This window comes from Podarcis tiliguerta (assembly GCF_965153285.1).
Source record: "Podarcis tiliguerta genome assembly, chromosome: 8".
In the NCBI taxonomy this organism is placed as follows: Eukaryota; Metazoa; Chordata; class Lepidosauria; order Squamata; family Lacertidae; genus Podarcis; species Podarcis tiliguerta.
The window spans coordinates 42,668,020-42,681,912 of record NC_139541.1 but is presented as its reverse complement, the minus strand read 5'-3'; the positions used below and the strand labels follow the sequence as shown (position 1 = coordinate 42,681,912).

Below are 13,893 nucleotides of genomic sequence, written 5' to 3'. Positions count from 1 at the left end.
CAAAGGAAACAAGGAATCAAGTTTGCATTATTGAAGGCTACTATGCCTTTGAGCCTTACTGTTCTGGCTTGAGAACAGGGCAAATCAATTTGATCCCCAAGCAAGCAAATAAGAAGAGAAAGTTCTGTCTACAGCATATAAATGCAACTCCTTAACAATGTATACAAGCATCTCACCTTCCTCCTTCCAGGCATGCTTAAATTGCTTATTCAAACCCACAGAATGTTGGCTTCAAGTTTTACCCAGACCATGTCCTGACACTATGGCACTTAAGGAACTTAAGGACTTCAGGAAAGTAACAGTTCTGATGTCTACCAGAAAACTTCAACCTGTTGTATACAGCATGAATGGGGCTGGACTGGAATTGTGCAACCTCACATAAAGGGGATGAGGACTATTGCTCAAATACCAATTCCCCATGGAAATTTAATACTTTGGGGGCTTATTCAGAAAGATGATACTTAAAAATTCTTCTAAACCAGTTCAGTTAATTAAAAAGAGATGAGGTATTCTGAATTATGTCTCAGTGCAGGCTTTACTATGAAATCTTGTAGACAACATACACACACATTGCACAGATGAAAGAAATTCAGTTGAAATAAGAGCAGCTTTGAGACAGCAATTTCTTTAGTAAAACAGTTCCAGGGTAGAAGAGTTTGCAGGACAATCTAGGAGAAGATTCAAAATCAATCTAAACTGCAAATATCCTTTATCTCATTCATAACTGATTTAATGAAAACTGCAGTTTTCTGTATCATTTCAGGTCATCTTGCTCCATCATTCAAGAAGTCTTATTAGCTGCCCCAGTCAAAAGGAAAGCAGCGTCTAAAGAGTTATGAATGGAAAGAGTTATTTTATTTTATTTTATTAGCCCAGTGGGCAAACTTTGGCCAGATACCTAGGCAATGCCTCCTAAACCCCAAATTACAAACTAATTCCCTAAGTGCCAATTTCTTCAAGTGTTGGCAGACTCTGAGCCTTTCTATCCAGCGGCTTCATGTGTTTATTTTACTTGGGCAGGCAGAGTGTTGGCTATCGAAACAAGACTGGGCTTTCTGAGGTGATACAAAACAAAAGCAAAGGAAACTTTTCTGGACAATGCAGAAACTGAACTCACTGTGCTAAGTTCAGAAAGACCAACATTATTATTTGGTCTCGTTCCAATGTCTACCAAGAAGGACAGGCAGAAACGTTTATACAGGAATGAAAAAACAAAACCACAAATATCCAGGATACTGCTTGTTGATCTGTTATACAAAAGCTCTGTGGATTATTCTATCAAATGTAACCATCTACTGTATATGGTTACACTAATTTTTAAAAAGTTACCTTGCTAAGGAAGATTAGCTCAGATAGACCTCATGTAAAACGTATGTTACGTTACCTCACAGTGACTGAAGGTGCACATTTTTAATGGCTAAAGTCAAGAAATTGAACTATTAAAAGCCAATTATAAATTCCAATTTATTGTTAACGTGATTTTGGTAACAAGGGAACATTTTTCCACTTATGAAGGGAATGCCCTCTGGCATCCATATTCTGGCCAGATGTTTTTGAAGAAAGAGAGAAAGAGAGAGAGAGAGAGAGAGAGAGAGAGAGAGAATGCCCTATTCAAGCCTCTCCACAACTTGCCATTTTGAACTAATGGAATGACCAAACAGCAATTTTCTGATCTAAGGAATGTGGATGCTGGCTGCAGCAATAACTTCTTTGGCCCAGAAATGAAAGATGCTACACGACTTAAAACTTCTCGTTGTGGTACAAGAATTTGCAGACTCTGGCTATTGCAGAGAAAATAACATTTCTAGGCTGTTCGGTGGGGTTTCATTTCTTATATGTCAAATTCATAAAAGCTTAACATGTAGCACGGGTTTTGGAGGAAAGTCTAAGTAAACCAACTGGCTGAAAATAAAGGCAGATGATATAGTTGTCTGCCTCATTCTGGTGTCCAGGAATAAGATTCCTGTGGGGCTTGCTACGAATAGGCTGCATGGGCTTGCAGGTTTTCCAGTTCATAAAAGAAATAAAGAATGTTCCTGTTCCATTAGAATAGAAGGGTAGAATACAGTCCATCCACAGCATTTGACAGACTTCCAGTGCTGGCCTATGCAGGAAGGCCTACAACAATACAGAGGCAAGTTGCCAGCAATATAGGAACAAGAACAAAAATGTTCCTTTACAAATCTTAGATCTCTCTTTCTTGTATGTGGTGAAAGCTACTAATGGGCAGAACTTCTTATCCCCAACCTGCTCTCCTGTTTCCCTAAAGCAACTTCTGGAATTCCGCTGAATTAGAGAAAAAATAATAAAGGGTTATCCTGAGTGCAGGACAGCTTTCTCCCACTCTTGAATAGCCCAGCCTGTCTCCAGAGACAAGAGGTTTCTTAGCCAGTATTAACCTCTTCATTGGTTATTTTAGAAACAGACCACTGGCCAAGGGACACGTTAGATCACTTAAATGCCAGATACTGGCATTTAAGGGCAGAAATACACAAAATCTCTAGGCAGCTGACAGTTCTGAACAAAAATATATAAATGGGTTATTTTCTCTTGACACTGGCAAAGGAAAAAAAAAAATTCCCAGTCTTAGTTCCACATACAAGATGAAGGATGCTAGGAATCTAAGAACAAACCATTTCTTTCATTAGCCCGTATAATTCTAACATCTACAACCAATGAAAAGAAAGTGTTTGATTACACTTCACTATAACAAAATAAGTCTGCACATTGCTTTGATGGGTACTTATCCTAGGGTATTTATATAATACAATAGATTTCACCTTGGCACATTTGGTCATTAAAAAAACGCAGAGCTGCTGAAGGTCAATGGCCAAAACTTTCCATTACAATATGGAACAGGGAACTAAGCTGATTGTGCAGGTCACAGAATATCATTTAGAAACTCTGAATAGATACAGCAATTTTCTTATATGCATGGCAATTATAGGTCTTGTGTTTATGTTAGACGTAAGCCAAGAGTCAAGCACATTTAGCCAAAGCCAGAACATAATGGCACGGCATAACAAGCTTTCATTGAAATTATTGTTCCATGCTCCCATATACAAAGCTGGTTGAAGTTCTATAGAGGAAGAACAGAAAATAAAGGACTAAATGGAACAGACTACAACAAAAGGATAAGTAAGTATATTTTATTGAAAGATTCTGAAGATGTCCACAATGACTTTTGCTTCCAGACCTTCATTTGAAACACAATATCTCTCTCGTTGAGCTATTTCAGCAACCTAGGCATCTGAAATCACTAGTGGTTAGAGCAACCTTAGGATTCTCTTAGATATGGATACCAAAAAAAAAAATAACATGGAGTTAAATAAAAAATGTATTGCAAGGGGTGATTATCTAGCTTGGCTCATGACAAATAACAGTCCTCTGTTCACTTCCCTTATTCCTGATTTCACATATTTCTATTCTATGTGCCTGGACCAACTTCTTTGCCACATAATGTTCTTTCCTTGAAATCCTCACTCAAAATCAGTACAGTGGTGCCTCACAAGATGAAATTAATTCATTCTGTGAGTTTTTTCGTCTTGTGAATTTTTCGTCTTGCAAAGCACGGTTTCCCATAGGAATGCATTGACGGTTTTAAGAAAAAGGCGCAAGACGTTTTCGTCTTGCGAAGCAAGCCCATAGGGAAATTCATCTTGCGAAGCAACTCAAAAAACAAAAAACTCTTTCGTCTTGCGAGTTTTTCATCTTGCGAGTCATTCGTCTTGCAAGGTACCACTGAAATTGCTTTCCAATGCTAAGTCAAATTTCTAACATTTAGCCAAACCATTTGTTGTCAGATTCTTAGTGATTGAAATTAGATATCATCCTGTGCACTATTTCAAACAGGATCTAGTCAAGCCAATGATATGGGAATGGGAAAGGGCAATTATAATAACTAAAATACATAACTTGATTCTTTTCAATACATTTAAGCAAGCAGTATGAGTGACTATAAACTCATCTGAAACATGTGTTCAGATGCCCATCACATTCCTTTACACTACTTGCACACATCCTTGCAGAGATGATCTATCCACTATCATTTTTCATACTCTCACAGCAAAACTATCAGAGACAGGAGTATGACTTATCCACTCTTTCTCTGGACGCATTTTTTTCAGTTTTCTTCCTAGCATGCCATACTACAGTCCTTTACAAGCTTCACCTTCCATGTGTTGCATTTTTAATAATATTTCAGATGGCATGCAATTCCTCAGTTAGGATGTAAATGGGATCACTGCTGCCAAATGTACAACATTTTTCTCTTTATTCTGTTGCTGCCAGAAAGTTGTGAATACTCATCATGTACAGTAAGACAAAGGAGGCAGAACTTCAAAATACAGTGTTCCTTAATCCAAACAGGAACAGAGATTAAGGATCACTGACTGGCCTAGTGATCTAATTTACTGTGGCCAGCAGCTGAGACAGACTCAGGACGCCACATAGTTTTTCCCCTTTCAAAGGTTTTCAGCATGTACACACAATTCAGGATACATAGTAGAAGGTGGAGTACACACTCCTTGGCCTACCAGAATCCAAGAGATCAAGGAACCAGTATTCCAACCTGCCAGTCTCTCATGCGTACCCACAGAAAGGGTGGGAGGACAAGTGAAGTGAAATAATAAGCTACTGAATGTATCTGTCGAAAGAATTGCTCTGGCTGCATATTAGCTGTCGGGCCAAATTCAATGTACTGGTTTTGGTGTACAAGGCTGTATACAGCTTGGGGCAAAGATACATGAAACATAATACCAGTCCTTATATGCTCAACTGATCACTGTGCTCTGCAGGTGAGGGCTTCCTGCAGATACCGTCTTATCAGGTCTGTTCTACAAAATGTAGGAATTGGGCCTTTGGTGTTGTGTCACCAACCCTTTGGAATTTCCTTCCCTTGAATATTAGACAAGTGCTATCCCTGTTATCTTATTGGTACCTATTGAAGACCTTCTCTCAGCATGCCTTTTAAATTGAGATCTTCCCAAGTCAATTATGTATATTGTATATTGTTTTAGCATTTGTTGTTTGCCACCCTAGGCTCATTTGGAAGGAAGAAAAGATATAAAGGTAGGGTCAAGAGGAAAAGTTAAAGAAACTGCAAAGCACCAACAAAACACACTGAGATATCCGAAGAGCGTAAGGTGACTTTTTGGATTTGAATTATAGGGATTCTAATGAATTCTAGATAGTCTGTGTGCAACAATTATGTGAAATTTATGCCAAAAGAAAAACAGTGAAATCTGTGGCCCCTATCAGTTGCTTTCCACATTCTGGCCCTGCTCCTGTGTCTGACATGCAGGCATGTAGCAGGAGAAACTTTTCCTACTACTAATCTCCTTATCAGGAAAAAAAAATATCCCCAGCCAAATGCTTGTCTTCAAAAGAGTACAAGAGCAGGACTTGTGAAAACAGTGGCAACCCTATTCCTAAAAGAATGTGAGAAAGAAGATAAATGCATAAAGCACACACTTCCAACTTCCAAACTCAGAAAAGCAGGTTAATCCCAAAATATGACTGTTTTTAGAAGAGGGATTGATGGCCCACAGATTTACAGATAGACTCTACCTTGTAGTATGCACTCATTTCATATTTAATTTTTTAACCATTTGTAAATATAAAGTACAGTATTAAACAAAATCTGCAGACTATACTTTCCTCAGTTGTGAACAATAAAGACTAGCGTTGAAGGAAAGTCTGCATTATGCAGGGGAGGGGGATGATTTTACACACAATTTCAGCTTTATATACTTTCTCATCCAATATTTCATAATCCTTATTGCACCAGTGGGGTTCACTTTGAATATAAAGCAGCACATGAACTCTACTTGCTGCAAATAACATTTACCAACGGTTTCAAGTTTCTGTACAAGGCAGGCAGTGCTTGAAGTCTAAACTTCAAATGTTTATTCAGCTATTTTTATAAAGTGAAGGTTTGGATGAAAACTTACTGTAATGTTCCAGTTGATCTGTGGTATTCTTGCATGGAGATTTAAACTGAACATAAGCAACAAAACTCCAGTAACTACCGATGCACTACAGCTGACAAATTCAAAGAAATAAAGGCCTTCACAAGGGGAGCATACCATGATGGTTTCTATGCAGATGAAGGAAATCAATGCCAAAACCTACAGGGAGAAAAAGTGGTAAAATATAAATAGTTCTGTAACATTCTGAAGACGGCCACAAATTATCCTGAAATGTTCATTGGGAATTTGATACTCAAGAATGTGCAATGAAACTTCAGTAAGATTCACAGTTTAAAAGAAGAAATCAACACAAGATGCTTGTCTCACTCATATACCAAAGCATATTTTAGTACTAAAACAGCAATCCTGTGCACACTTACTTGAAAGTTCTACAGAACTCAGTGGGTCTTGCTTTCAAGTAAACATGCGTATGATAAGGCCCAGTTTAGTGATCCTGTGGCCATCCATATGTTGTGGGGACTCCACCATCAGCCCCAATCAACTAGGCCAATGGCCAGAAATGATAGTAGTTGGAGTTTACCATCATCATCTGGAGGGCCACAGGTTCCCCATCCCTAGCTTAGGCTGTAAATCGATCGAAGTAGTATTGGTACTGGTCCATACTATAAAGAATATGCTTTTCATTCTGGCTTTTAAAGGCATTTGGGGGTTCAGAATAGTTAGCAACTAAACTTTACTGAGTAGTACTATGAAGGCCTATTTCAATTTAGCAAAACTATACACAAACATATTCTCAAAGCTACCAGCATGAGTTTGACCAAACTGCAGGAGGCAGTGGAAGACAGAAGTGCCTGGCGTGCTCTGGTCCATGGGGTCACGAAGAGTCGGACACAACTAAGCGACTAAACAACAATAACATACACAAACAAGACTAGGAAGAAACTAAAGAATTCAGGTATATATTTGGGAGTCTGAAATGCTAAAATGAGATGCAAGGAGATAGAGCTAAAGAATGTACTGTGTCTCTTATTCTCATTTTCTTATTCTTAAAAGGGGGCAAGGGTATAACAATCTCTCACCTGGTTGATATGAATACAAAAGTGATCTTACCCAACTTTACTCAAGAGAAATTGAATGTAATTGAAAGAGATAACAAATAATATTATAACTAGTATTGCACTGAGGTCAGTAGTCAAAATGTTACAGACATTAATTTAGATTTCACTCCTTTCCCCGTTCCCACTTCCAAATTAGTATCACTATAATCAACACAAGTCAGATCTCTCAATTGCTCTCTCTCACAACTTTCTAACGCCCATCAGAGCTATAGAAGTAAGATTTGTTTTGAGTTCCACCAGATCACATCAAATGAAGGGGTCCTTAATTTCAACATGTGTGACAATTGTTTAAGTCCTACTGGGATGGCCTAGAGGCAAGGAATGGCAGTAACAGTGTAAAAGGATACATCTTGCCAACAAGGTGTGGTTGCTAAACCTCAGGAACTCACTCAAGGGACAGTTAGCAGGAAACAGGGATGTATTCTATGCTTGGCCCTTCTTCTACTTTCTAGGCCATGAGGTGTTTTTCGACCCAGACTTGGCCAGCATAACCCATGGTCAGAGATGGTGGGAGCTGTAGTCTAGTAGTATCTAGGAGACCACTGGTTCCCTATCCCTGCTCTAGGCATTTGCTTCTAAAAGATTCCATGACTCAATGTTTCAGAGTGTACTTGAACCAACAGTACTAGTGGTTCGGGCCCAGGATATCTAAATGAGGGGTGTGTCCTCTGTTAACTCCACTAGCAGTAGGCCTGAAAATGTCCCCCTCTCCCTCATTCCCATTTAACCAGAATTTGGCTCAGTGGACCTCAGTGGATCTGCTCTTTTCATATTTTGCTGCTATGTTAACAGAGCAACAGAGACTAGAATCAGAGGTATAGTAAGGAAAGGTGTGGGATTCTGACAACATAAGAACCTCAAATATCTTCTTTGTATACCAGTGGGAAAAGATGGGGGTTTCTATTGGACTGTGCACACCTGGATTTCCAGCATTAACTTTCCTCACTTGCATTTCTCACATGTTCATGTCTCCTGACACCTGAAAATCAATGTTCCTTTTCAATCAATACAGTTCATGAGTTCAGTTGCAAATCTTTGAGTAATGTACATGCAAGTCCTGTTATCCGAAATTTCAGTTTTCTGAATGCAAATAATTATACCCAAACCTCACTACACTGCTTCAGATATCTGAACAGCCACTTCCTTATTTATTCTTCTTTTGCTGGTCGGCGGCAGCCATTTCAATAGAAAACCATGAAGGGAGGGAGGGAGGTTGGCCACATCACAGATTAGAAATGTTCCCGTAGAAAATAATGGAAACCATCAGCTCACAAATGATTTTCTGGAAATGCATTGTGTTCAGCTAGTCGGATCTGCATGCATGAGTAAACAACATGCTCTTTACTGGAGTTTGGACTTGGAGTTTGGGAGTGTTCCAGCATGCTATAAGATAGATGAACACACCTCTGTCATCGCCCCCTATTTCCCAGTAACAGTCTCACTTTTCTGTCACCTGATAAATCATTGCCCTGGTTTTGTCTGTATTTTTGCCTTTTCACAGAATCACAGGGCTGGAAGGGACAACAGAGGTCTTCTAGCCCAACCAATGCAAGAAGTCCATTGCTATAGGCAGTCATCCAGCACTGCTTAAACATGTCAAATGAAGCAAATTCTCCCACCTTCCATCTGTTCTACTGTGAAGGTTCTTGTTACCACTAGGAATTTCTCCATAATTTTTGGCTGAAATTCCCTTTTCTGGTTATTTGAACCTGTAGGCTTGGGTCCTACTCCATCCTTCAATCTCATTCCATCAGGCTGCCTTAGTGGAGGGGGGGGAAGGGCAGTGCTTATTCCACCAGTTTTGCCAAAAGACCAGCTCCATCAGGCACCTCCTATCCCTGAAATCTTTCTTGCCAGTTGGTCATTATAAGAGCTACTATTTAAGGAACGATTCCTGAGTTTGTTTTCTTCTTCTTCCCTTGTGTGTAGTGGTTTTAGATTGCAAGCTTGTGGGCAGGGATTGCTTTGTTTTAATAGATTGTAAGTAAGCCACTCTGGGAGCCTTTTTGGCTAACGAGTGGAGCACAAATGCTGTAAATAAATAAGCAAGTGATCCCAGGACTTTCTCCTACATAAGTGATATGCCAAATACAGGATTGTTGAAGAGTATCCCATCTTAATCTACACCACTAAATCCTACCCCAAAGAAACCAGACCCAGGGCAGAGCACCTGCACACATTAAAGGAATGAGGGGAAGATAATGCAGAATTATTTCTTTCAAGACAGCAAGGGCAATATTTTTGCTTATTCTGACCATAGTAGAAATGATCACCAGACCTTGCAGTTCAGGTTCACATGAACATAGTAAAGCTGAGAAATCTGCATCATGTTATTGCCAATACATGCTCCTGAAACATGGATGTAGTATAAGTTGCAAAACACCACCCCTGCATTTCTCCAAATCCCTTCAAAGTACTGCAGCCAAAATAGTTTGCCCTAATATTTTCTCATACTGGAAAACAATGTAGCAGAACAAGTTTCTGCATTTAAAATGATAATGTAATCTTATTATTTAAAAAAGGGAAATCAACTAATGAAAGCTTCAATCCTATGCACACTCATTCAATTCAATAGGGTTTTTTTCCAGTAAACATGAAAAGGAACAGACTGGAAATGAATTGTTGCTGCACAAGATCCTCTTGGCAAATTGTCTATACTAATTATGACTGTCAGCCTTTAAGAAAAATGAAGAGAATGCATTGCAATGTGTATTCAACCTCAACAGAAGACTTCATAAGGAAGGAAATTGCTACCACTACATTTTCTCTATTAAATATCAAATTTGCTGTGTTTTATTTTTTGATAAATCAAGCAACATAAGAACTAAAAGTAGTTCCCTCAAGATTTTTAAAAGAAAGAAAATAGCTTTCCTGTTTATCTGAAGAGGCCCACAAAAAGACTTATTGTGTGGTTCAATCACATAATTACTTATGATTTCACAAAAACCACTGAATAGTGAACATTTTTCCTGCTTAAGAATACCCACAATATTTTTGTAAGAATATTACACTACTAGGATTTATTACTTAAACTAGTGGTACAGTATAAGTAGTCATATACAGCATAGATATAGGTAAAAAGCTTTTACACCTCCTCAAAATACACCCAAAGACATTTTTGAAAACCTCACACATTCAAATTTAGATTTATTGCTTTCATTTAACTTGGCCAACTCAACAGTCTAAATCTAAGTAGGCCTCATTCCTTGTAAAGCGGGTGCATTTCTCACATCTAACACAGCTGGCATAAATACAAATATTTCAGTAATATGGCTTCAGTGAATCCCTGCCTCTCCAAGAGGAAACTATCTTTCATCACAGCAAAAATATGATTAATTTTCCACCTGGCATCACTAGGGCTGGATTTGCACATGTCCATAGGTGCACTTTTTTTTATTCTACCCATGGAGTCCTCTGTCATGTACACAGGAATGCAAGAAAATGGGTCAATCCAATTAGTTCCTGTAATACATCAACAGATTCCACACCCCTGACCAAAAGCACCTACATGTGTTACAGAGAATTCCTTTTTACAACAAAAAACATGGCACAGTCCTGTTTACTTTCAGTGGAAGCCTCACAACTGCTTTGTGATGCAATTGCAACATGTGAAATTGTACCAGCCAAAGAAAAAATGTTAAATATCTTTAGTGAGGCAAGCAAAACAAAGCCCAAAACATTCCAAAGGGCTGCCTGCCATATCAAACACTGTCATGCATGGCTGCTGTTTGATAGTGGGGAGGCAGGAACTAAATTAGTTACATGGGCACTGCTGTTGCTTTATTCTGACGAATATGCTTCTTCACTCTTGTGACTTTTAAGTTAAGATTTCTTAATAGTTCAGTCGTAAGTTGTCATACTTGATCTACCATCCTTTGAAAAAAGTATACAACTAGTGCAAATATTAACCAACTGCTGCTTAGCAGCTGCTTTGCCAATTTGGCTATTTGGCCTGCGATGAAGTCTGATGTTGCCCTGTGGTAAATAAGTCGGCATCCTCTTGGTGAAAATTTTCCTTTCAACTACACCAAAATTGGCAACCATTTAAAAGTATTGTTGTCATACTGCTGATGAAGAGTCTAAATATATAATTATGTAAGAATATCACCTCTTAGAAAATTATATTTAAAATAGGATTGTAGAGTACTATTATTAAATTTATATATACATTTATATGGCTTTGTTTCTAATTAACAGAACACTGTGGTATCAGAGGCATAAGTGTGCAGAGAAATATTGTTCACATGTTCTTGGATATTATAATAGTCCATGTCACCAGTGCCATTGCCCAATCTGATGAGGCTGATGATGATGATGCTTCTGTTATTTGCATTTGAAACATAAACATGTGTTCTGCATTATAAAGTTTGTCCAAAGCATAAGGTATGCTAATGAATGCAGTTAACTACATGTAAAGTCTAAGTATGATTTTTTATTTTCAACACAACCCCTCCCCCACACTTTGAACAGAAACCTCTGAAACAACTTTCACTGAGGATAAAGTGAGGTAACTCATAACTCCTTGTAAGCCATTTTTGTTGGATTTGTGGTAGGCTCTGCATTAGCAGTGAAGGTATATTTTGCTGTGGCTCTATAAGCTTATGAATGTAAACACAAGATGTAATGTAAACACCTTTCTCCCCCATACCCACTTTTGATACAACAGGTTTTCTTCTAAAGTCCCCCCCCCTTAACGAATGATATTTTAAGTAGAGAAGGCTTTCAATGTTCCAGTTTGTATGTACAGCAATGGAGGCAACTGAGCTGAAACATTAATAGCACTTTTTCTTAGCTTTAAAACACACTGATGTAATGATGAACAACAATTTATTGTCGCATGAACAAGCTTTGGATTCATGTGTTTCCTCCTCCAATATGGCTATGAGATCAGAAGCTTTCAATTTCAGCATTATGCCCAGGACTGAACATACTGTGGTTATACCCAACTGTGGTTTGTCTGAAGCTGACCTGTTTTAACTAACTATAGTTAAAACTAACCACATTTTGTCTAGATTTGGATGTAAAGCTTAACTGATTATTCTAAAATGGAAAAGAGACCTTTTAAACTATTCCTCCCGGTCACTGGAGGGGGAGTAAAGGTAAAGGGACCCTTGACCATTAGGTCCAGTCGTGATCAACTCTGGGGTTGTGGCGCTCATCTCGCTTTATTGGCCGAGGGAGCCGGCATACAGCTTCCAGGTCATGTGGCCAGAATGACTAAGCTGCTTCTGGCAAACCAGAGCAGCGCACGGAAACGCCGTTTACCTTCCCACCGGAGCGGTACCTATTTATCTACTTGCACTTTGAGGTGCTTTCGAACTGTTAGGTTGGCAGGAGCAGGGACTGAGCAATGGGAGCTCACCCCGTCGCGGGGATTCGAACCACCGACTTTCTGATTGGCAAGTCCTAGTCCAAAGTTCACTGTGGCTAGTTCCTTTAATGATAAGCCATAGTTTATTGCTACATCAGAATGAAGTCACACAGACTAAAGAAGAAACTCAACTATGTCCTTAGATTAAGAACTCTAACTTTATACAGGAGTCTTATTTTAAGATTTTTCTTAAGTAAATAACAAGTATTCAAATTACATTGCCAGAGAAGGAAAAGTATTTTAATGAGAAAATAATCAGGAGCATAGTGTGACCTGAAAGGACCCCATTATACAAGAATTTTAACAGCTCAGATAAAAGTATTCACAATCCTAAGAATCCAGAGTTGTAATCTGATGGCCCCCTCAGATGCCATGCCTTAAAAGGCAAAATGGTCTAGACATACCAGAAAAACAGAATCTTACAACAAAAGCAAAAAAAGATAAAAAATACCGGCCACAATCCTAAGAGCACTCTCAGTTGTACCATAAATGCTGAATAGTTTCAAGCTTGCCCTGCCATTTCCTGTGCCAGCCCCAAACTCCATTAAAAGCACTATGCGAAATAAATTAATAATAATAATTTGGCCAAAAGTTAAAACAGAAATTATCAGGCTTACTAGAGGTTTTGGTTTCTCCTGTGGAAAGGCACAAATATCAAGTGGATATCATGTTTCAATTACAATTTTTGTATCTAATACAAAGTCAAACATTGCTTTCTAATTATAGGTATAGATGTGGATCAGGGCCAGGAAGTCCCTAAAACAATGAGGAGCCATTTCTAAAACTCAATACTTTCTTTGAATACTCAATACTTTCTTTGAATACAGACTACTTTCTGCTTCGGAGGTCTTTAAGCAGAGGCTTGACAACCATATGTCAGGAGTGCTCTGATGGTGTTTCCTGCTTGGCAGGGGGTTGGACTCGATGGCCCTTGTGGTCTCTTCCAACTCTATGATTCTATGATTCTATTCTTTGCATATTTAATGACTGCACCAGCCCTTTGAATGAAATACAGTGCACAAAACTTCAACTATCAGTTTTTGCACTCATTAAATACTGAGCTTAAGTAAATACCAGAATTACTGTTTTAAATAAATTTAATTTGAAAGAATAACTGATCAAGATGCGACTCCATATGTGCTCCAGGAACATTTGTTTACAAAGAAGTGAACTAGAAACAACGTCTAAAAATAAAACAAAAAAGTTTTTTGGACACAGTATGCTATCTCTTAAGAGATAAACACCTACAAACACACACAAAAACAACAACAACTGATGGTCCAGATTCCAAATGATTCAGCCTCAAGATGAACTGAGATACATCTCTGAGGTCCTAGGCAAACAGCCTAGGACCTCAGAGATGTATCTCAGTTCATCTTGAGTTCAGTTCATCTTGTAGTTGCACCCAGTAGTTTTGGAATGCCCTCACAGCAGATATCAAAGAGTTAAACAACTATGTAACTTTCTGTAGACA

General features: G+C 38.6%; 1 protein-coding gene across 2 annotated transcripts in view; it reads right to left on the bottom strand.

Moving 5' to 3' along the window:
- CMTM4 (CKLF like MARVEL transmembrane domain containing 4) overlaps positions 1 to 13,893 on the bottom strand; it is a gene marked incomplete at its 5' end in the record, with an annotated part of 34,204 nt that overhangs the window by 9,863 nt on the left and 10,448 nt on the right. For both annotated transcript variants that reach the window (XM_083452551.1, XM_083452552.1), the window contains one exon: positions 5,952 to 6,128. In XM_083452551.1, the coding sequence (XP_083308677.1) occupies positions 5,952 to 6,128 (177 nt within the window). The remainder of the gene's footprint in view (positions 1 to 5,951; positions 6,129 to 13,893) is intronic.